The sequence below is a fragment of the Nansenia antarctica genome (genome assembly GCF_963989245.1).
Source record: "Nansenia antarctica genome assembly, chromosome: 4".
NCBI classification, from domain to species: domain Eukaryota; kingdom Metazoa; phylum Chordata; class Actinopteri; order Argentiniformes; family Microstomatidae; genus Nansenia; species Nansenia antarctica.
This window is the reverse complement of record NC_137689.1, coordinates 38120730-38145424: the sequence shown is the minus strand read 5'-3', so window position 1 is coordinate 38145424 and position 24695 is coordinate 38120730. Positions and strand designations below refer to the sequence as shown.

The 24695-nt window shown below is 44.5% G+C and overlaps 1 protein-coding gene across 1 annotated transcript in view; it reads right to left on the bottom strand.

The window, feature by feature from the left end:
• slc2a9l2 (solute carrier family 2 member 9, like 2) overlaps positions 1-24695 on the bottom strand; it is a 301840-nt gene that overhangs the window by 18180 nt on the left and 258965 nt on the right. The window contains exon 12 of the mRNA XM_080528977.1: positions 3804-3931. Coding sequence (XP_080385103.1) covers positions 3804-3931 — 128 coding nt within the window. The remainder of the gene's footprint in view (positions 1-3803; positions 3932-24695) is intronic.

The window sequence follows — 24695 nt, the reverse complement described above, 5'->3', positions numbered from 1 at the left end:
CGCACACACAAACAGACCAGGTGTCCTTGGAGGACAGAGAGATGGTAGATTACTAGGTTTTGTGTGTGTGTGTGTGTGTTTAGATTAGATTCTTTTGATTAGATTCAAAGAGGTGTCCCTAATGTTGCCTCGTGCCCTCCACACACACCAACTTTCCTGGAGGTCCTTGATGTGTTCGTAGCCCCTAGCTTTCCTGTAGTCCACAATGAGCTCCTTGGTCTTCTTGGTGTTGAGGGCCAGGTTGTTGTCGGCACACCTCACGGCCAGGTGCTGGACCTCCTCCCTGTAGGCCGACGTGTCGTTGTTACTTATCAGGAAGGGTGTAACCGCGGTGTCGTCTGCGGACTTCATGATGGGGTTAGAGTCAAGCACAATAGTCGTGGGTGAAGAGGGAGTAGAAGAGAGGGCTCAGCACACAGCCCTGAGGCACGCTGGTGTTCAGGGTCAAGGTGGAGGAGACTGGGGTCTGTTGGTCAGGAAGGATTGGGTCCAGTTGCAGAGGGAGGTGCTGATGCCAAGGTCACTGAGTTTGGTGACCAGCTGGGAGGGGATGATGGTGTTGAATGCTGAGCTGAAGTCAATGAATAGCATCCAGCCAACATTAGGTGTTGTATTAATCCAGGCAGGTCAGGGTGGAATGAATGAATGAATGAATGAATGGTCTTTATCGTCATTGCTACAGTACAGGTACCAAACAACGAAATTTAGGAGGGGTGGCTCCCCTGGTGTTAGGAAAGAAAAAAAAGAAAAACACTTTAAAAAAAAAACACAAGAAGGGAAGGAGCTGGTTTACATATATAAAGGCTATGTACACTATCCACTATACTATACTGTACAGATAGACGACTAGGGTTGTCATATTGCACAATAGTGTTATTGCACATTTATTTAAAGTGTCGCAGTTTGCAGGCTTGAAATGTACATATTTGTGCCTCAGCACTACACCTGATTTTTTCAGTCCAGCAGCTGCCATCAATCCGTCCAGACTGTCCATGGCCCAGAACCTAGGTCTTTGCTGTGTTCAGGGCCTGGACGGCCCTGTGGTAGAAGCTGTTCTTCAGTCTGTTTGTCCTTGCGGCCATGGTCCTGAACCGCCTTTTCGAGGGCAGCCGGGTAAAGTGTTCGTACCCAGGGTGGGTTGGGTCCCTGGAGATCTTGGAGGCCTTCCTGAGACAGCGTGTGTTGTACAGCTCTTCCAGAGAGGGGAGGGGGGCGCCGGTGATCTTCTGGGCTGTTCTCACGACTCTCTGTAGCGCATTTCTCTCCGCGGTTGTGCAGCTGGAGAACCAGTTGCAGATGCCGTAGGTGAGGATGCTCTCCACTGCGCCGCGGTAGAAGGTCACCAGTATCTCCTGCTTGCTGTGTTCCTTCCTGAGGACTCTCAGGATGTATAGCCGCTGTTGTGCCTTCTTGATGGTGGCTTTTGTGTTGTCCTTCCAGGTCAGGTCATCCCGCATGTGCATCCCCAGGAATCGGAGGGTTGAGACTCTCTCCACGCTCTCTCCGTCGATGAGCAGGGGCTGGATCTCAGACTTTTTCCTCCTGAAGTCTACGATGATTTCCTGGGTCTTTGACTTGTTCAGCAGCAGGTTGTTAACCTTGCACAGCTTGCTCAGTTGCTCTACCTCATCCCTGTACGCCGCCTCGTCCCCCCCCGAGATGCATCCCACCACGGTGGTGTCGTCTGCAAACTTTACGATGGAGTTGCTGGGGTGGACGGGGGTGAAGTCGTAGGTGTAGAGGTTGTAGAGGATGGGGCTTAGCACGCAGCCCTGGGGGGACCCAGTGCTGAGTCTGAGGGCTGTGGAGGTGTGTAGTGCCGTGGAGATAACATCCTCCATTGACCTGTTCTTACGATAGGCAAACTGGTGGGCATCCAGTGTGGGGGTTAGGTGGACTTTAAGATGAGCCAGGACCAACCTCTCGAAGCACTTCATGATGATTGGGATGAGTGCAACAGGGTGGAAGTCATTCAGGCCTGCTGCAGCAGAATTCTTTGGCGCCGGCACTATGGTTGCTGATTTGAGGCATGTGACGACAACTGCCTGGGCCAGTGACAGGTTAAAAATGTCAGTGAAGACCTCGGCCAGCAGCCCAGCGCACGCCCTGAGCACACGGCCAGGGATGCTGTCTGGGCCAGCAGCCTTGCATACATTCCCCTTGCTTAGTGCGCAGAACACATCAGTGGTGGAGACTGTGAGGGGCTGGTCGTCTACACGCACCGGGGATCAGAGTTGCTCTGAAAGTGCTCCTCAATCTGCAGTTTGTTGTTGTGGTCGGCCTTCCTGACGCCTCTGTTCAGGTTAGCCCTGGATGAGCTGTAGGCCTCTGTTCAGGTTAGCCTGGATGAGCTGTAGGCCTCTGCATCGGCAGATCTAAAAGCGGCGTTGCGTGCCTTCAGCAGTAAGCAGTAACCTCACTGTTCATCCAAGGCTTCTGGTTGGGGAAAGTTCTTATCTGTTTGGGTGACATTGTTGAAAAATGTGACGGCAGCTGGTGAAAGTGGGAACAAGTCGGCAACTGACCAAATGTTCAGGCTTTTATTCAGAAAAATGTAAATGAATTTCAACGTTGTTGAAAATCAATGACACACTCGCTAGTCAAGCCAATTTGGTGAGTAATCCAAACTAAAACCTAGTGGGGATTACTCTTCTTCAACTTTTTTTTTCAGATTTCAATGTATGACAATCTGTCCTTTCAGAATATGTAAAAAACTGAGAAATGACTTCTGGAAGATGACACGCGTATTTGAATGTTGGTACACCTCAAACACAGAATGAGAGAAAAGTGACTCTAATGAAACCACAGCAACAAACGCTACTAACAGCTAGTGGCTAACCATGGCACATCGCTACGAACGTCTAACTACATTTGTATAACAACATGCTGACAGAACATCGTGCTAGAGCACTCAGTATTACCCCAGGCGAATCTAGGTTTATGATACGTCCTAACGCTGTTCGTTCCCGAAGTCATTGCTATGACGTACAGTACTCGTGCTACAGAACTGTTTTCATTACATCCTCCGCCGCTTCATCTCTGGAGGATCTGAACACTCTCTACCTGGTGCATTATGCATTTACAAGGACAGATCTGAGGCGTTCAAGGGTGTGATCAACAGCTTGCGTGTACATGGTAGGGCACTATCGAAACAGTGCCTACTCAGTGTATAGTGGAGGCAAACATGTCTCAAACCCCACAGCCTCCCTTTGGGAGTCTAGGCCTATTCCACTAGAGAATGTGTTACGTTATGGGCTCTGTTCATAGCATCTCTGTTTCTGAGATGTGTACTGCAGCCATTCCCCCTCACAAACCATTCTACCAACTTCATATCACTGCACCTTATTTGGTGCATACAGTCGTTGGTGCTGGCACTGAGTGGGGTGAATCGGGTACATGTCCATGTGCAAATGTCGCGTTGTGCAAATGTCCAATTGTGAAAAGTCAAACTGAATCGACTGAAAGATAACTTTCAGAGATGAGGAGATGAGGGAGGCATCTCACCAGATTGCTTCTCATCTTTTACAGGCTTGTGAAGAGGTGGTCCCCATTGTTGGAGTCCCTGTACATCAGGTGCAACACCAAACAGGCGAGGAAAATCATCAAAGACCCCTCCTACCCAGCTCACCACCTCTTTCACCTCCTGCCCTCTGGTCGACATTTCAAATCACTAGGTGGTGGGGCTAACCGCCACAACCACAACTTGCTTATCAAAATTACCGACATTCAACTCCCATCGCTCCAATCTCTCTCACATATGTATGTAAACACACACACACACACACACACACACACACACACACCTGAATGAAAGGGAACAGCAGTCCCACGGCGAAGTTCGCTAGCCAGTTGGCGGTACCAGCAATCATGAAAGCTGCGGGTCGGTATGCCTGCTCAAACAGTTCCCCAGTCAGAATGAAGGGGATCCCACCTGGGAGAGAACAGAAACACACAGTCAACAATCACGCCTTTACAGGCACTGTATTATGTATGCCTCAAAGAGTCAGTGCAGACATTGAATTATTGTGTATATTCACTGCTGTTGCATTTCTGTGTATAGTGAGGTTACTGTGTTATTGTCCAAAAATTGTGGTAATCTGAACATTTTCCGCAATCATATTTGACTCAAGTGATACTTCACCACTTTTTAACTACAGTTAGTCACACACACACACACATACACACACACACACACGCACACACCTGGGTTTCCGTTAACCGGCAATTACCGGTCTTTGTCCGGTAATTTTTTTTGAAGTCCGACAAATTGAAAAGTCGTCGGACATATTGTCCGGTGAAAATAATTCCCTTTGAATACAATTCGCTAAAGTTCACATTCTGATTCCTTCTATTTTAAAAAAGACGAATATATAGGCTATGTATTTCTTTTATTATGATATGATTTGACACCGGCATGATGATGACTCCTAACGTGTAGGCCGGCCTATGCGAAACAGCGCACAGGTGCCACATGGGATTGATGCCAGATGGGATTACAGTTTAACCAGTCTATTACCGCTTAAACACAGTAGCCCATTCGGCGGTAACCCATGCCTATCTGGCAACCCTGCCAACCCGTCCACCATAGTAATACGCAAACGTTGCAGCTCAAAGTGCACCATAGCGAGCGATTAAATTAATGGAAAGATGGCAAAACAAAGTCCGCGAGAGAGGTGTGGAGCTGTCCCGCGTCATTGGCCTGGGCTCGGATGGGGCCAGTGTAATGATGGGAAAGCGTGCTGGAGTTGGTGCTCTTCTGAAGAAACAGAGTGCGTTTTCCATTCAGGTGCACTGTGGTGCCCACCGAGTTGCGCTGGCCGCGCTAGATGCGGCAAAGGCTGTTGACCAGGTAGGAGCCTACAAGCGCACAGCTGCTTCTGTGTACTCCTTTTACAAGCACTCAGCCAGCAGGACCATTACCTTCCCATTGTCATACTCCCGAGCTAAACGAAATGCCTTCCCAACCAGCGAGACTTATAGAAATGACGTTGTTTTATTGATTTTAAAAAAAGGGTAAAACTGGAAAGAGAAAATAGAAAACTCACATTAATCCCAAACAATTTAACAAACTTCAGTTAACGTAATGTGGAGTCCGTTCATTGATCGATGCTGTCTGTTCAGTTCCCAGTGAGGCGCCCGTTCAGCGCTGGACCCGTTCAGCGCTGGATTTGACGCATGGCATAGCGCGCATGCGTCAAATCATGTTATATTATTATATATTATATAGCTCGCATCTAATCGTATCGGATGAGAAATAGACATTAAATGGCATATATAGGCCGCTACACAACAGTAATCACCGCGACAAACAGCTATATTAGATTTGGAAGAAAAAAAATTATGATTTTGAAAAAAATGTTTTTTATTATATTTTAATATGATGACCGGAATATATCACGTTTGTCCGGTAAATCGAATTCTTCCCGGACACGATGTCCGACGGCAAATTTTTCTAACGGAAACCCTGGCACACACACCAACGCACATAGTGTATTTCCACAGTTTCTAGTGAGAAATTGGCACTATTGTTACGTTGAGTTCCTGATGACATCGGTGGATGTTGTTGACTTATCCAAAGAATTGATGGTTGAGGAAACATTAAAACATTAAAACCTCCCAAAAGAGAATGGAAGACAACACTTTATAATAACTTTAATTAATAAGACATTATGGCACTTCAAACCCTTACAGTAATCACACGTTTCGTCTGACCTATGTAAAGTTTCTAGGCCCAGAGTACTTGAAACAAACTTCAAAGCTTACTGAAATTAGATTATCTTGTGTCACTTGGTAAAGTTAAAACCTTGATAAAGGATCTGTCATCTGAGGAATCTCAGATTCAGCTTCAGATTCAGATAACGTTTATTGCCATTATGCATACACATACAGGAATTTGCTTTGGCGTTACAGTAAGTGCGTTTATACCTTTTTCACGTGTATACATGAATACAAAAACAAATACAAAAACAGGACAACACAGGACAGACAACAGTGCATGGGATAGTGCTACATATAAAGTGCAGTGCAAAGTTTTTCAGTAAGTCCAGTGCGTATTCAGTCCTGGGCAGACTTGGGGGCGGGGGGGAGGGGGAAGCCAGAGTCATTTATCAGCCTGGCGGCTGAGGGGAAGAAACTGAGCCTGTGGCGGGCCTTTACAGTTTTAGGCAGCCGCAACCTTCTTCCAGAGGGAAGCAGGGTGAGGAGGCCGTGGCCGGGGTGGGAGGGAGGGAGGGCAAGGGACAGCCAATCACCCTCTCCGCTGATCGTATCACCCGTTGCAACTTGGCCTTATCCTTGGCCGTTGCAGCAGGGAACCAGGTGATGATGGAGTGGGTGAGGATGGACTCGATGATGGCCGTGTAGAACTGGGCCATCATGGACCTCGGCAGCCTGAATTTCCTCAGCTGCCGGAGGAAGGACATCCTCTTCTGGGCCTTCTTAGTGAGGGCCTCGGGTTTCCGCTCCCACTTTAGGTCCCGAGAGATGGTCATGCCTAGAAAGCGGCATGACTCCACGGAGGCCACCGGGGTACCTCCCAGCGTGATGGGAGGGGGCAGGGCTGCTTTCCTGCGGAAATCCACCACCATCTCCACTGTTTTTAGAGCATTAAGCTCTAGGTTGTTACAACTGCACCAGCTCCGCAGCCCCTCGATCTCACCCCATAGGCAGATTCGTCCCCCCTGGAGATGAGGCCCAGAAGGGTGGTGTCGTCTGCGAACTTCAGGAGCTTGACTGAGGGGTGGAAGGAGGCACAGGTGTTGGTGTACAGTGAGAACAGTGCTAGAGACAGGACGCAGCCCTGCGGAGAGCCCGTGCTGGTGGACCTGGAGCTGGAAAAGCTCTTCCCCAGCTTCACTCGCTGAGACCTGTTAGTCAGGAAGTCCGGCACAGGATCCGTGATGAGCTTCAGGTAGGCCAGGACAAGGCGCTCCAGGACCTTCATAACGACAGAGGTCAGAGCGACGGGTCTGTAGTCGTTAAGGCCTGTGACCTTGGCCTTCTTGGGGACGGGGATGATGATTGACGCCTTGAAGTACACTGGGACGTGACACAGCTCCAGCGAGGCATTGAAGATGTGGGTAAACACCGGGGCCAGCTGGTCGGCGCAGTGCTTCAGGACGGAGAGAGAGACGGAATCCGGACCAGCTGCCTTCCGGGGATTCTGCCTCTTGAATAGCCTTTTTACCTCTCGCACTGTGACAGAGAGAGGGGGTGGGGCAGGGGAGATGGGGGGGGGGGGGGGGGGGGGGGGGGTGAGGAGGGGGGAGGGAGGGGAGGGGAAGGGGGGAGGGTGGAGGTAGCAGGAGGGACATTGGCCCCACTGGGGGACGGGGTGGTGGTTGTAGTCGGGGGGGGGTGGAGGGAGAGGGGGGGGGCTGGGGCGGGCGGGAACCTTTCTTTCTCGAACCTGCAGTAAAACTCGTTGAGCTCGTTAGCGAGAGGGAGGTTGTCGGACATCAGCGGGGACTTGGGTTTGTAGTTGGTGATGGTCTTGAGGCCTTTCCAGACGGAGGCGGAATCCCCCTCAGAGAGCTGTTGCTGCAGCTTCTCCGAGAAGCGATGCTTTGCCTCCTTCACTGCTTTGGCGAACCTGTACGCGGCCTGCTTGACCTGGTCCACGTCACCACTGCGCCTAGCCACCTCCTCTCCGACCTCAGACGCCTGAGTTGGGATGAAAACCAGGGCTTGTCGTTGTTAAAAGACTTCCTGGAGCGGAGGGGGACACACACCTCCTCGCCGAAGCTGATAAATGTCACAGTTTCTGTGTATACATCCAGATTGTTACCAGCCTCTGGCCCCACCCACTCCACCAAGTCCTGGTCACAGCCTGACCTCTCTTGACGGCTTGACGAGTTGTACAGTAGCAATGACACGTGACTTGCTGCCTGTATTTGGGGAGCACCCGGCTAAGATTAGCCTGGTTAAAGTCCCCCATAACTACAACAAAACTGTCCGGGTGATTAAGTTCCACACTCATCAGTTGCTCTGCCAGTGTGTCTACTGCTGCGGTGACGTCAGCATCAGGAGGAATGTAGACACACACGAGAATGAATGAGCTGAACTCACGGGGGGAATAGAATGGACGATAGAGGATGAATAGGGATTCTATAGCCGTGGAACAGTGTTGGTGGAGCACTGTCACCTCGGAACTCCAGCGCCCGTTTACGAAGAACCTCCGTGAACGTGAAGACAGCCGAGGAGTGAAAGTCACTACGTTGTGTTTTAACTCATTACGTTGTGTAAATTGACTGTGTAATTGATGAACTGTATTACGTTTGTAATTCTAAATGTCCATTTAGGATTGTTTCATGTCTGTAAGCTGGGCTCCTCTGAAAAAGACACCTCAGTCTCAGTAGGACCTCCCTGCTTGACTAGCGAGTTTGTGTTGTGATTTTCAATAATGTTGAAATGTGTTTCCGTGTTTCAAAATAAAAGTCTGAACATTGTGATTGGTTGCCGACTTGTTTCCCAAATGACCAGACTGTGTCACATATAGTCTTCACTCCGCATATTGACTCCAAATCATCGATAATTACAAAGACAAAACATGAAACAATGTGTTGATTGCTGTTTCATGTCCTCCTTGGCTAAGTTCCCATTCCAACACACAAAGGCATAGCTCAGCATACTAGCCCCAACTCTGCTGGATCAATTCATCACATACATTCATATATACACTACTGTTCAAAAGTTTGGGGTCACTTAGAAAAAAACACAGTTTTTTTCAATGAAGATAACATTAAATTAATCAGAAATACACTCTATACATTGTTAATGTGGAAAATGACTATTCTAACTGCAAACATCTGGTTTTTAAAGGAATATCTACATAGGTGTATAGAGGCCCATTTCCAGCAACCGTCACTCCAGTGTTCTAATGGTACATTGTGTTTGCTAATCGCGTTAAAAAGCTAATGGAGGATTATAAAAACCTTGAAAATCCTTGCGGAATTACGTTAGCACAGCTGAAAACGGTTTTGCTGGTTAGAGAAGCTATACAAATGGCCTTCCTTTGTGCTAGTTGAGTATCTGGAGCATCACATTTGTGGGTTCGATTATACTCTCAAAATGGCCAGAAAAAGAGAATTTTCATATGAAACTCGACAGTCTATTCTTGTTCTTAGAAATGAAGGCTATTCCATGTGAGAAACATTTCCTACAACGGTGTGTACTACTCCCTTCAGAGAACAGCACAAACAGGCTCTAACCAGAGTAGAAAGAGAAGTGGGAGGCCCCGGTGCACAACTGAGCAATAAGACAAGTACATTAGAGTCTCTAGTTTGAGAAATAGATGCCTCACAGGTCCTGAACTGGCAGCTTCATTAAATGGTACCCGCAAAACGCCAGTGTCAACGTCTACAGTGAAGAGGCGACTCCGGCAGAGTGGCAAAGAAAAAGCCTTATCTGAGACTGGCCAATAAAAGGAAAATATTCATATGGGCAAAAGAACACAGACATTGAACAGAGGAAGATTGGAAAAAAGTGTTATGGACAAACAAATCGAAGTGTGAGGTGTTTTGATCACACAGAAGAACATTTGTGAGACGCAAAACAAGTGAAAAGATGCTGGAAGTGCCTGACGCCATCTGTCAAGCATGGTGGAGGAAATGTGATTGTCTGGGGCTGCTTTGGTGCTGGTGACGTGGGAGATTTGTACAAGGTAAAAGGGATTTTGAATAAGGAAGGCTATCACTCAATTTTGCAACGCCATGCCATACCCTGTGGACAGCGCTTGATTGGAGCCAATTTCCTCCTACAACAGGACAATGACCCAAAGCACACCTCCAAATTATGCAAGAACTATTTAGGGAAGAAGCAGGCAGCTAGTATTCTGTCTGTAATGGAGTGGCCAGCGGAGTTACCAGATCTAAACCCCATTGAGCTGTTGTGGGAGCAGCTTGACCGTATGGTACGCAAGAAGTGCCCATCAAGCCAATCCAACTTGTGGGAGGTGCTTCAGGAAGCGTGGGGTGAAATTTCTTCAGATTACCTCAACAAATTAACAGCTAGAATGCCAAAGGTTTGCAATGCTGTAATTGCTGCAAAGGGAGCATTCTTTGACGAAAGCAAAGTTTGAAGGACAAACTTATTATTCCAAAAATCATTATTTCTAATCTTGTCAATGTCTTGAATATATTTTCTATTCATTTCGCAACTCATTTTGATAAATAAAAGTGTGAGTTTTCATGGAAAACATGAAATCGTCTGGGTGATCCCAAACTTTTGAACGGTAGTGTATATGTATATATATATATATATATATATATATATATATATATATATATATATTATATGACACCGGATGAATCAGACCTGCATTTACTGTAGCCGTCAGGGTTGATTTAGTTCAATAAAAATGTGTCTATGTTTTTTCTTCAATAATGCATAGGCTTGGCCTATCTAAAACGTAACTGAAATACAGATTTTGAGCGGATTGTGTGTTGTTATGTTTTTACAGGACTACAATCTATGAGAAGTAAGTATGGATGAGCTCTGTTGGGAAAAGTAAATAAGTACCGGTAAGTAAATAATGAATAATTAATATGTAGCATGTCACTGAAACAGCTGTGGGAAATACAGTATATCAAGCTGGGTCTAAACAGAACATGTAAGCCACACAGATAACTGCCTGTTAGCAAAGCCGATATTATTCTACACATTTCTTTATGACGTTCTCCACAGCCGGGTTTGTTTGTACAATCCAGGATTTGAACTTTTCAACCAAAGCCTGCATATGGTAGCCTACTTCTTACTTGTACAGCACTTTCCACCACCACAGCCTGAGGCCCACGTTATCAGTATTATGTGTTGGCTTTATGCAGCTGAGGGATCATAAATAACATTAACTATCCACAGTATCATAAATACATTAACTGTCCATAGTATCATAAAAAACATTCAAATTATCCAGAATTCCTCCTCTTCCTCCTGAATGTAAATGTGTAATTTTGGAGGTGAAGCTGAGTTCACTTGTGTGATAGTGTCATAGCAGCTTCGCAGTTTCCTCCACATGGTGTGGAGAGGGCTACTGGGTAATTAGGATGTGTGCCTCATCTGATGTGCTAGCAGATGTTTGCTAGCAGGCCCAGAGGAGACAGCATGTGTTGGAGAGTGAGCGTGAGAAGAATGTGTTTACATCATTTGGCATCTGACAGTGAAGAATGATTAAGGGCGGAGGTTTGGACAGATAGTACTGTATGTGGGCTGTGAATGCTGCAATGTGTCACTGATTTAAGGATTCAATAGACAAGAGTTTGATATCAGTGGACAGTGTATAAGGCAACCATTTTAAACAGCTATTTTGAATCACTAACGAAGACTGGAATGGATATATTATATATTACCTTATATATATAATATAAAATACATATATATATATTTATACCTTACTTTAAACTCTAATAATTAAAAAAAATGTTGAGTATAAAAAGATATAAAAGAATAATATAAGATACAAGCTAAAATAAAACAATCATTAAAGCAAGTATATAAGTCTAATAAAAGATAAAAGATATACAGAAAAAGGAATAAATTAAAACAGTTGATAATAAAGATACAAGATATAAAACAAATAAATTAAAACAAGTATGTTGATCATAAAGATACAAGATATAAAACAAATAAATTAAAACAGGTGCAACTATAAGCGTAGTGATCATAGATTTAAAATGCCCAAGGTATACTAAAGTATACATTTTTGAGCTCTGCAAAGAGTTCCAGTTCCATCGCGTCTCTCAGACAGAGAAGACCACCCAACTTTTCCATACAAGATGCAATGATGATCGCTATGAACATCACCAGTAATAAACCTAAGAGCAGAATGGTAGATGGCATCCAAGGGCTTAACAGTAGAGGCAGAAGCATGCCTATACATTACATCACCATAATCCATGACATAGTCCATGGGCCAGACCCCAAAATGTCACATATCGGTGCCACTCAAGATGGCAAAACTTTTTTTGAAAATATACCTGTCTGTAGATGATATTTTGGTATGATAAAAATCCCTGAGTGGCAGCCGAGTCCCAGTTATCTCAGAAGCAGTTATCATCACGGCTGAGACACTGATGTCATGGTGCTTTGTATTGGCTTCCAGAAGAACATCACCTGTCCAATCTACCAGAAATGTGGGACACAGAAACGCACATATGTGGGACACAGAACCACACACATGTGGGACACAGAACCGCACTGATATCAGCAAACTGGCCAGCTCACTTGGAGGCAGCGTCTCTGACAGTCTAATTGGCTTACACGCCTTCACAGGCTGCGACACTGTCAGTGCATCCGCTGGTGGAGGGAAGCTGAATGCCCTGGAGAGGATGAGAAAGGACACTTCCTACCAAGGAAGCTCAAAGGTCCCCCTTTGAAATGATACCAAACATTATATTATAAAACAGTGACAAATGTCTTTACCATGAGTCTAAACCAGGACAGGCACCAGCGTCTATAATGCAATTGACCTTTGGGGGGGTGGTTAACTTAATGAGCTGATAACTGTGACTCAGCTGCCAATCAGGAATTGGTATCATATTCATACCAAAATCATACCAAAATCATACCAAAATATCATCAAGTTCAAGTTTCGCCACCTTGAGTGTCACCGGATTCTGGTCTGGCCCATGGACTAACAGTGAGAACAACAGCTTCAACAATCCTTTTCCTACAAAACACAGGAAAGGTAAGTCTATTTCTATACACATTTTTTTTTTCTTGACAAGATTGTCGACATGAAATTTGAATGTGAGTTTGTCATCTATCCAAATACCAAGGTATTTACATTCTGTAACTCTTTCAATAATGTATCATTGTACAGTGGAAATATGAATGTTTTTGCTACCAATACCTCTAGCTCTAGAGAACAGCATGAACATAGTTTTATATGCATTCAGTACACGTTTAAGATCATTAAATTCAGCTTGGAAAACTTCATTGTCTCGTCTGCCACAGGCTACTGGTAAATGCTACATGATTTGTAAACAAACATACGTTTTAGGACGTGTTCAAAAGCAAGGAATGTGTGATCATCTAATTATGTGTAGTTATGTGTTTTAGCCTGTTGATGTTGTTTCAACATGTGGTAATGTGGTAACCATGCAGTTAGATGTTCATAGCGATGTGCCTTCTTATCTGGCAGCTACAGTATTAGCAGCTGTTTTGATTCAGAGCGCGTTTCTCCGCTAATTGGTTTGAGATGGACCAACATTCAAATAAGCATATGTTCTTCAACAATTCTTTATTACATTTCAATGTATGACGCATCATTTGAAAGCTTGTAAATTGCACTTTCATAATCTGGACGATGCCATAGTTAAGGGCTTTTTAACCAGACCCTGTCACATATTCCAATGAACCAATCCTAGGCCGAAGGGCTAATGGCCAAAATACAGAATGTCTGCGGACTAATAATTAAGACTAAATACTCCAGAAAGTCATGGCTGTATAGGTGTGTGATACCATATACAGTAGATGAGAGGAGTCAGAGGGTATAGGTGTGTGGTACCAGTAGGTAAGAGGAGTCAGAGGGTATAGGACAGGTGTGTGGTACCATACAGTAGATGAGAGGAGTCAGAGGGTATATGTGTGTGGTACCATACAGTAGATGAGAGGAGTCAGAGGGTATATGTGTGTGGTACCATACAGTAGATGAGAGGAGTCAGAGGGTATAGGTGTGTGGTACCAGTAGATGAGAGGAGTCAGAGGGTATAGGTGTGTGGTACCAGTAGGTAAGATGAGTCAGAGGGTATAGGTGTGTGGTACCATACAGTAGATGAGAGGAGTCAGAGGGTATAGGTGTGTGGTACCAGTAGATGAGAGGAGTCAGAGGGTATAGGTGTGTGGTACCAGTAGTTAAGAGGAGTCAGAGGGTATAGGTGTGTGGTACCAGTAGGTAAGAGGATTCAGAGGGTATAGGTGTGTGGTACCAGTAGGTAAGATGAGTCAGAGGGTATAGGTGTGTGGTACCATACAGTAGATGAGAGGAGTCAGAGGGTATAGGTGTGTGGTACCAGTAGATGAGAGGAGTCAGAGGGTATAGGTGTGTGGTACCAGTAGATGAGAGGAGTCAGAGGGTATAGGTGTGTGGTACCAGTAGTTAAGAGGAGTCAGAGGGTATAGGTGTGTGGTACCATACAGTAGATGAGAGGAGTCAGAGGGTATAGGTGTGTGGTACCAGTAGATGAGAGGAGTCAGAGGGTATAGGTGTGTGGTACCAGTAGGTAAGAGGAGTCAGAGGGTATAGGTGTGTGGTACCATACAGTAGATGAGAGGAGTCAGAGGGTATAGGTGTGTGGTACCAGTAGATGAGAGGAGTCAGAGGGTATAGGTGTGTGGTACCATACAGTAGATGAGAGGAGTTCCAGAGGGTATAGGTGTGTGGTACCAGTAGATGAGAGGAGTCAGAGGGTATAGGTGTGTGGTACCAGTAGGTAAGAGGAGTCAGAGGGTATAGGTGTGTGGTACCATACAGTAGATAGGAGGAGTCAGAGGGTATAGGTGTGTGGTACCATACAGTAGATAGGAGGAGTCAGAGGGTATAGGTGTGTGGTACCAGTAGTTAAGAGGAGTCAGAGGGTATAGGTATGTGGTACCAGTAGAGAAGAGGAGTCAGAGGGTATAGGTGTGTGGTACCATACAGTAGATATGAGGGGCCAGAGGTTTCACTCAACATCCATTTCCATCTGCAGTCTTTGTAAAAAGAAGGACTGGGCTGTTGTTTCAATGCTGAAAACAAAAAGCTGTGAACATTTATGTTTTGCTCATGTTGCACATTGTCCTCATTGGTGTTAGCATAATGTATGTAATGTCTAGGGTCTTACGATCTCTTCGCCACACAGGACAAAGGGAGAGTAGGGAGAGTGACTGGCACATGTGCAGTCTGCCAAGATTGTTAGCTCTCCTAAAATAATTGAATATGCATGGGAAAAAAAATGTGTGTCACAATTTTCACATATCTTCCTACTACTCCCACTTCATTGTCCAGCTACTTTCACAAAATGTCTATTACGAAATATGAAACCTATCATTGACAAACCTCTCTGTGCATGCCTGCAGTGGCTACGTCGCTAGTTTCGGGGGTTTCGAGCCACTCAACCATTATCTAATGTTCTTCTCCTGTGCTGGCGTGACTTAGCAGTAACACTCCTTAATGCACTCTTGCGCCTAAAGGCCTTGGTCTGTGCTCTGTCTTCCCTCTCATCTGGATCCCCTTCTATTCTATGTATTCAACCTCCCACTCTACAATGGAATCCCACCTCAATAATACAATACCAAACTAAATATGGCTATTTTCTTTTAAGAATACAAAAGTTGTTATCCAGTTTTCTGTGACAGTATAGAAGCATAGAATGAATATAAAAGCAGGGGAAAACAGTAAAAAGAACAGGTAAAGATAAAATCTAACACTATTGTTTTCATACAATATTACGTAACAACATTGTTTTAGCGCCCCTTGTGAGTGGAGGCACGCTAACGTGGGAATCCATCAGAGTGCACCCCAAAAACTGGTGGGACAGGTCCATACTCACGGCTAAGTGGAAGGCTAAGTGGGATTTCCAGCAGGCCTACCTCGTCCCCTGAAGCAAGGGCTGCAGTGTGCTCCGCTGCTTCAGTGGAGGCTTTAATTGGAGGCTAGTGCTATTATCTAACAATGAACACAGGCACTATAAATACTATTAATTACATAATGAACACGAGGCACAGCAAGAGAATGCAGTCCTTCGTCTTTCACAAATGCACATAATTATGTCCAAATAAGATATGTCATTATTCTAATACTGTTAATGTATTAAAGGGTGGATGTCACACTCACAGGCTGAGTTTCAAATATACAAATATTTTATGCATTTTAATTTTCATAATTCTTGGGTATTGGGTAAATGTCCCTCCTCAGTGACCGCATTTGCATGCACACTATGTGGCCTTTCGAAATGAATTCCTTCTAAAAGAACATTCAGAAAAAACTGTTTATATGATCGTGAATACATTACTCTTTTGGAAATAACTGTTTACATGCCCTAACATACAGTCCAAGTCAAAAGTTTGGACTCATTTCCCCATTAAATTGAAAGGGAAAGTGTGTCCAAACTTTTGACTGGTACTGTCTAATATTAATACATTCGTTTCTGACTGGTGCAGTGGCCTTTAGTTTGTATCCCACGGCACAAAAGGCCAACATGTTTTTTGCATAAATTGCACTGCTCATCTTCATCCTTTTTTATTAGACTGAGCCAACAACAAATCATCATCCCACTCTTGAAAGCAACAACTGGAATCAGAGGCCTTCCATCACGCCACATCCCTGAACAGACTCCTTGTACAGTCTGCCGCAACCTCATTTCATATATTTTTTTGTGGAGGGAAATTCAGAGTAAAGAATTCGGTTGTTACGTCTGACGTCATGCGTGACGTTTATCAATTTCTGGGTCCAAACCAGAGTACCAGTGTACTAAAGCGGTAGAATGACAGTCCAATCGTTTTTTAGACTCGGATCTATTCATACAAGGGAGAGAGCACTTTCCGGTTTTTCCCATATTTCTCAGCGTCTTTGAGCCTCGGAAAAGCGCTATACAAATATAATGAATTATTATTATTACTGAGGCATTTCGAAGAGAGCGCCTCAGCCAACGTTGGACCCAGAAACATGTCACGACTTAACAACCGAATAGTGGGAATGAATTGTGCTCCTGGAACGTACAGACGGGAAGCAGAACATTGGAATGACACAGTCCTTTAAAAAACGGTGCACGCTTCTGGAGAGTGTCCTGAGGATGTGACTTTGGGATTCCAGTTGTCTCATTATGCTGATCAAGAGTGGGATGATGACTTGGAAAACTGTACCTCATCTCACTTGAGTCACTGGCTCACCACACGGCCCCGCCGGCCCTGCAATATGGATGCATCTTCCCTCTCATGCCTCTACTGCATGACTTTGGGCCCTATTATGCACTTCATAACTCTTAAGCAATAAGACGAGGCGGTAGATCTAAACTTAAGACGTGGAGGCGTGGTCAAGGCCACTTTGCTATTATGCGTGCGGTAGTGGGCGCCTAAAACCCGGCGCTAAGCAAAGAAATTAGTCATGGGTGTGTTTTGGGCGTCTTCTCAATCAACCCAATCAGCGTGCCAGGTGCCATTCCCTTTAAGAACCGGCTGCGTTAAGTCATTAGCGCTATGCTATTATGGAAGTCCTAAGAAGGAGGTCAGCGCGCTTCTCTGCCTCTCCCTTCTGAAATAAAGCATTTATACTGTGACCGTAATTGACGTCTTGCCGTGGAGCCACGTGCGTGTTCATGTGTGCCCACATGCATGCGCAAACCGCGGAGGCGCGCTCGTGTTTCAAAACGTGCATGAAGTCTAAACTTAAGAACTTTTCAAACCACTTCTTAGCGATAGGAGCAGTCAGATCGCATAATAGCAGGGGCGCCTAGTGCACTTCATTAACATATGAACACTCCCACAATGAGTAATATATGCACGGGAGTATTACGTCTTATGTGTGGGCGCCTATCGACACCGGCATAGCAGTAGCGCGTATGAAGCGCATAATAAGGGTGGCGGTAGGTCTTAACCTGGCGGTGCGTCTTAATTAAGACTTACGACGGCAAGTTAAGAAGTGCATAATAGGGCCCTTTGTCTCTCATGCCTCTACTTCATGACTTTGTCTTTGTCTCTCATGCCTCTACTTCATGTCTTTGTCTCTCATGCCTCTACTTCATGTCTTTGTCTCTCATGCCTCTACTGCATGACTTTGTCTCTCATGCCTCTACTGCATGACTTTGTCTGTCATGCCTCTACTTCATGTCTTTGTCTCTCATGCCTCTACTTCATGTCTTTGTCCCCCATGACTCTACTTCATGACTTTGTCTTTGTCTCTCATGCCTCTACTTCATGACTTTGTCTCTCATGCCTCTACTTCATGTCTTTGTCTCTCATGCCTCTACTGCATGACTTTGTCTCTCATGCCTCTACTTCATGACTTTGTGTGGGGAGCATGGCGCGTTCTGGCCTGCAGAGGGAGCCAGACTGTCGTTAAGAGGGGGATAATGAGCTGATTACGGACACGTGTCAGTGATCAGACTCGTTATCCCACTGGTCTATTTAACCTGTGTGTGTTTGTTCCCTCGGGAGAGTGAAGGAGGCGGGGAAAACCTGTCGAGAGACAGAGAGAGAGAGAGAGAGAGAGAGAGAGCTCCAGCGAGAGAGCGAGAAGGACGGCAGAGCAGCGGCAGAGAAAGCTGAGACCCGAAAGGGGAATCAGCACCGGCTGCAGTGGCCGCAGTGGATCCCGAGTGAGGGAAACCGGTGGTCGTGGCAGCAGTGACGACCGCACGCCGTGCTTATTCAGTGCATTATTATTTGAAAAGACTCGCTCAGCACGTCAGTGACAGTGCTGAGCTGTGCAGGACATAATAAATACAGATTCTGCAACTGTTCCTCTGTGTCGACCTCCCTCTGTGCCTAGAGACCTTTACACTTTGTCTCTCATGCCTCTACTTAATGTCTTTGTCTCCCATGCCTCTACTTCGTGACTTTGTCTTTGTCTCTCATGCCTCTACTTCATGTCTTTGTCTCTCATGCCTCTACTGCATAACTTTGTCTCCATGCCTCTACTTCATGTCTTTGTCTCCATGCCTCTACTGCATGACTTTGTCTCTCATGCCTCTACTTCATGACTTTGTCTTTGTCTCTCATGCCTCTACTTCATGTCTTTGTCTCCATGCCTCTACTGCATGACTTTGTCTCTCACGCCTCTACTTCATGACTTTGTCTTTGTCTCTCATGCCTCTACTTCATGTCTTTGTCTCTCATGCCTCTACTTCATGACTTTGTCTTTGTCTCTCATGCCTCTACTGCATGTCTTTGTCTCTCATGCCTCTACTTCATGACTTTGTCTCTCATGCCTCTACTTCATGACTTTGTCTCTCATGCCTCTACTTCATGACTTTGTCTTTGTCTCTCATGCCTCTACTGCATGTCTTTGTCTCTCATGCCTCTACTTCATGACTTTGTCTCTCATGCCTCTACTTCATGACTTTGTCTCTCATGCCTCTACTTCATGTCTTTGTCTCTCATGCCTCTACTTCATGACTTTGTCTCTCATGCCTCTACCTCATGTCTTTGTCTTTGTCTCTCATGCCACTACTTCATGACTTTGGCTACGTTCACACGGCAGGTCTTGATGCTCAATTCTGAATTTTTACACAGATCCGAATTTTTTGTTTGGCAGTTCACATGACTTTTCAAATGTGACCTATATTTGACCTACATTGACTTCCGTGTGAACATTCCAATGCCCTGAACAGACCGGCATGCGCAGAAGGACAATAACAGAATGTCACGCGTAGCGCACTGTTTGCAGAAGTATCCATGGACAGGGTATCCGCGGTGTCTTGAAAAGTATTAAAAGTTGATAAATCAATTTTGGGAAAATCTAGACCCTTAATAAGTATTAAAAAGTCACGATTTTATGAGGTCTTGCATTTTGTAGGTATTTTTTCTGAATTAGACTCTGTCCAAAGAGTTTGAGTCCTAAAAACTTTTAGTAAAAGTTCGTGAATTGATTAGTTTTATTAAAAAACAAAGATGAACGGGAAACGTTAACGTAATGCATAACCCCGGGGTTACGTCACATGACGCCCTTAGCGCGAAAGGCGAAGGAGAAGGCTGGACAGCCGGACAGGCTCAGCGGGGAAAACGTATTTCTTTGAATTATTTTGGTAGAAAACACGACATGGCAGGGTTCGACATTAACGGTGACCTCTTATCGTGGCCTCTTGCGATACAATTATCGTGGCCTCTTGCGATACAATTATCGATTCACTGCTGTATGTAGCCGCTATGCGTCTGACTGTCTATAGTCTCGAACGAGGCTTCTACTTTAATATCTTTGGTATCTACTTTATGTAATATCTATGGTATCTACTGTATGTAATATCTATGGTATCTACTGTATGTAATATCTATGGTATCCGGAATGTAAAGTTTTATTTAGTCGCAACAACGCCTGGTATCCGTTCACAGCGGTTTTTTGAGAAAGCTGATAAAGTAGCATGTTATCTATTTAAAATGTGAAGTACCAAACTAAGTCAAACGAAATGCAACGTTGTGGATTCTAAATGGTAGAGGACCTGCATGTCACTGCCACTGAATAATAACGCGCCCATTGATACTTTGCGCTCCGTGCCAGATAGTACTACCACTGTGCCAGATAGTGCTACCACTGTGTTAATGTTAGTCTCAAGTGGTATCATGGAATCGTGCATATGTTATTCATATCTGGCAGTAAGTTAATACTATCTCACTTGAAGTTGTAGGTAAATGTTCCATTTGGTTTATTATATGGTAATTTGGTAATTATATTATAAAGTTACTCTTACAATTAATGAGACATTAAAATATATTTGTTTATATATTTTAATAAGTAAAATGCATAGTTTAATATTATCAGTAGGTATAGCATATTTATACTGCTGGCTGCACTGTAAAACTGCACTCTTTTCTAAATAGGACAGTCTTCACATAGATATTATCTACAGTATAGTCCTTAAACACTTTATCTCCAGCTTGCTGGGCAGTTCGGCCTTTTGGCACTTTATTTTGTATGAATGAAGGCAGGCACACATGGACAAGTGGCAGTCAGTGTATGTTAGAGACACTAAAGCGGGGTACACACATAAAGATTTTGGCCCGATTTTCCCCCTTCCGACCAAAGACAGAAAACGCCCGATTATCGGATGGCTCTAAAGATTTTCCTATAACATTATCCTGTGGTGTGAGGTGTGTTAAGAGTCAATCTCTCCCGACAATTTGTTCGGAAAATGGTTGTGGCCGGCAATCGTAAATGTCAAATGTGTTCAATACTTACGACCAAAAATCCTAGGGTTGCCAGATGGACTCTGGGTTTTTTTGGTGGAATTAGCGGTTTTAGACTGTGGTTAGGGTGGAAAATGTCAATCCCATCTGGCAACCCTGCTCGCGAGTCCGATTGTGACGGGGAATGGAATGTAGCCAATCAAGAAGCGAGCTGACTTCTTCTTTTCGTTATTCGGCACTTTATTTGCCCTGTCGCACATGGCTGCCTCGTACAGGTTAGTCAGGGTACTACGTTAGATCACGCAAGGTTTCTGGCTTGGGGAACGAGACTCTAGACTGCCGTAACGATCATCTTTATGTATGTGGGGTGCTGAAATGGGAATATTGGCGCACACCACACACAATACGATCGATCAATCATCAATACTTCATGTGTGGGGTCTGTCTCAGATAAAACATCTGTTAAGATTTTGAAAATCCTTATGTGTGTACCGGGCTTTAGATACTGACACTCCTCTGATGACCTGCTAGTCTGAGCAGAGGTCCAGCCACTCTTCTGATGACCTGCTAGTCTGAGCAGAGGTCCAGCCACTCCTCTGATGACCTGCTAGTCTGAGCAGAGGTCCAGACACTCCTCTGATGACCTGATAGTCTGAGCAGAGGTCCAGCCACTCCTCTGATGACCTGATAGTCTGAGCAGAGGTCCAGACACTCCTCTGATGACCTGCTAGTCTGAGCAGAGGTCCAGCCACTCTTCTGATGACCTGCTAGTCTGAGCAGAGGTCCAGCCACTCCTCTGATGACCTGCTAGTCTGAGCAGAGGTCCAGACACTCTTCTGATGACCTGCTAGTCTGAGCAGAGGTCCAGCCACTCCTCTGATGACCTGCTAGTCTGAGCAGAGGTCCAGACACTCAGCGTGTGTGTCCCTCTTCTGCCCCCCCTCCTACTTCCGGACACCAGTTGTCTTATTCACTAGGCTGCTGTCTCCTGTCCGTCAATGCCAGCTTTCTTTATAAATGTGGCCTCTCCGCTGGAGGCAGGGTCTTTATTTTCTTTCACGATATGAACGATCACCTATGACTTTGCTACACACCATACTCACCATTTAGAAATGACAACACTTTTTTATACAAGAAAGCAGTCAATATCTAGTATTGATTATAGTATTGACTCTATTTTGCCTTTAGAGACTGCTATTGGTGTCTGTCAACTTGAGGTCAATGAAAGGCAAGGAAGCCAAAAATCTGAAAAAATAGCCAAAACCTTAGGCTTGCTGAAGACAACAGTTTGGAACACCATTAAAAAGAAAAAAACAGCAGCACCGGTAAGCTCAGCAAATGGAAATCGTATGCCAAGGAAAATGGGTTGGTATGCCATGGGCTTGAAAAATCGTCTGCTACGCCAAGATACACAAAATAATGCTAACCATGATTAAGAAAAACCTGTCCCACAGATCAGGAACATTCTCCAGGAGGTAGGCGTGAATGCGTCAGAGACACATTCTGCAGAATATGCCAGCAGCCAAACTACAGAGGTTTCACTGCAAGTTGCAAAACCCTAGTCATCCTCAAAAAGGATGGTCTGAGAAAAGGATGGTCTGAGAAAGAGGATCTGCTCAGGACTTACAGCATACCACCTCATCTGTGAAACATGGGGAAGGAGATGTTCTGGTTTGGGCATGTATAGCTGCCACTGGAACTGGATAACTTGTCTTAATTGATGATGCAATTGCTCATGCAGCAGAAAGCAGAATGTATTCTGAAGTACATAAACATCTTGTCCGCTAGAGTACCTCCAGCTTCATTGGACGGTGCTTTATCATTCTGTAAGGAAATGACAGAAAACATACTGTAATAGCAACTAGGGAGTTTTTCAGGGCCAAAAAGGGGAAACTTCTTGACAGGCCAAGTTTTCAGATTTAGATTGCAATTGAACATGCATTTGATTTTCTGATGATAAGATTTTAGGCAAAAAAGACCCCAAAACAAACAACTGAAGATGGCTGCAGTACAGGCCTGGCAGAGCTTCTCCAGAAAAGATACCCAATCTGGTAGGGTCAATGGGTCACAGACATTAGGCAGTTATTACTTGCAAATTAATGTTGACCAAATGCTAAACACGAGTGCTTTATTTGGACAAACGAGTGCTTCATTTGGAATCTATCCCATCACTTTTGGTGCCCTGAAATATGGTACTATGTATAAAAAGTGCTGCCATTTCTTTCTTTTTAAAAATATGTTATTTTCAGATTTCAGTTTTATACACAAGACAAACAAACTAACTAACTAACTAACAAATACAAGCTGCCAGGCATACATGTCTAGTATGATTTGGTTTAAATCAATTCCCAAAATGCAACATTGTCAGGTACATAAAGAGTACAAGTAAAATAAAACAAATAAAAAAGACTACAGGCTTGCATCACTACAGGATATAATCAACACTTATTAACATTTGAGATAATAATCAATAATTCGACCCCATATGTTCAAATATCTATTGGGAACTTTAGAGTTGTAGAAGTATATTCTCTCCATCTGCATGATACTGATTAGATTGCTGAGTCATTTCTGGAAGCAGGGAGGTGTAGGTGATTTCCAATCCAATAGAATCATTTTCTTAGCAGCTACCATACCAGTCATTAATGCCGACCATTCCTCAGGCGTATAGTTGGAAGCAGACTCTGAGCATCCAAAGAGTGCCAGTTCAGGATCAGGGGGAATGTCCCTTCCATAGACCCCGGAAAACCAGAGAAATATTTCACACCAGAATATTTTTGCAAATGAGGACAGAGCCAGAAAAGATGCGCTAGAGAGCCATCTGCAGTGTTGCATTTGTCACCCAGTGGAGAAACCCATGGATACATTCAGTGTAGTTTGGTCTTTGAATAGTGGAGTCTATGGATGACTTTGAATTGGATCAATTTGTACCTGACATTAATTGAGCAAGATTGGATTCCAGCCAAACCTTCATTCCAAATGTCGTCAGTCACCTCAAGATTGAGAGGTGAGGCAAATAGGGACACAATCAGATATCAAGTGTTTGGAGTCCGGAGGGAGCCGAAGGAGATCGTAGAATGGATAACTCTCTAGCATGGTTTCAAAATTTAGAATGTTGCCATTGTCATAATGCCTAATTTGAAGATAACGTAAGAAGTGGGAGTTAGGGATGTTACATTCTGTTTGTAATTGATTAAATGATGTAAACTGTTTGTCCATATATAAATCTGTCATGTATAAATCTTAGAAGTCCCCTCTCCCTCCAGACCGCAAACACAACGTCCATCTGAGATGGCAGAAAAGCATGTTATGATGAGGCATGTTATGATGAGTTTTGAGAGCAAACTTCTTTGAAAGATGGCAAATTAAACAATTCAGAAATAAACAGAGAGGAGCTCGAAAGCACGTCTACTCCATCCGCTACTCACTAGTGCCTCGAGTGCTGCCATTTCTAAATGATGAAACCAATGTCTCCAGACACGGCCTGGTAAAAAGTTCCTCATGTCGGCAATCCTCAAGTCGGAGCAAATGTTTATTATTACGAAAGTTGAAGTGTTGAAGAGTCCACTCGATATAGGGTACTGTTGGTGGTGGCAGCTTTATACTGTTGGTGTGATGGCTATCATGCAGATCAATCAGCCGCTGTCCTGGCATGAGTGGGTGTAAATGGTAAATCGTAAATGGACTCACTTTTTGCTGCTCCAAAGCGCTTTACAACCTCTCATTCAGGACATGTTCAAAAGCAAGGACTGTGTGATCATCTAATTATGTGTACTTATGCGTTTTTTACATGTTGAGGTTCTATCAGCAAGTTGTAATGTGCTAAACATGCAATTAGTTGTTCATAGTGATATTTCTTCTTAGCTGATAGCTATTAGCAG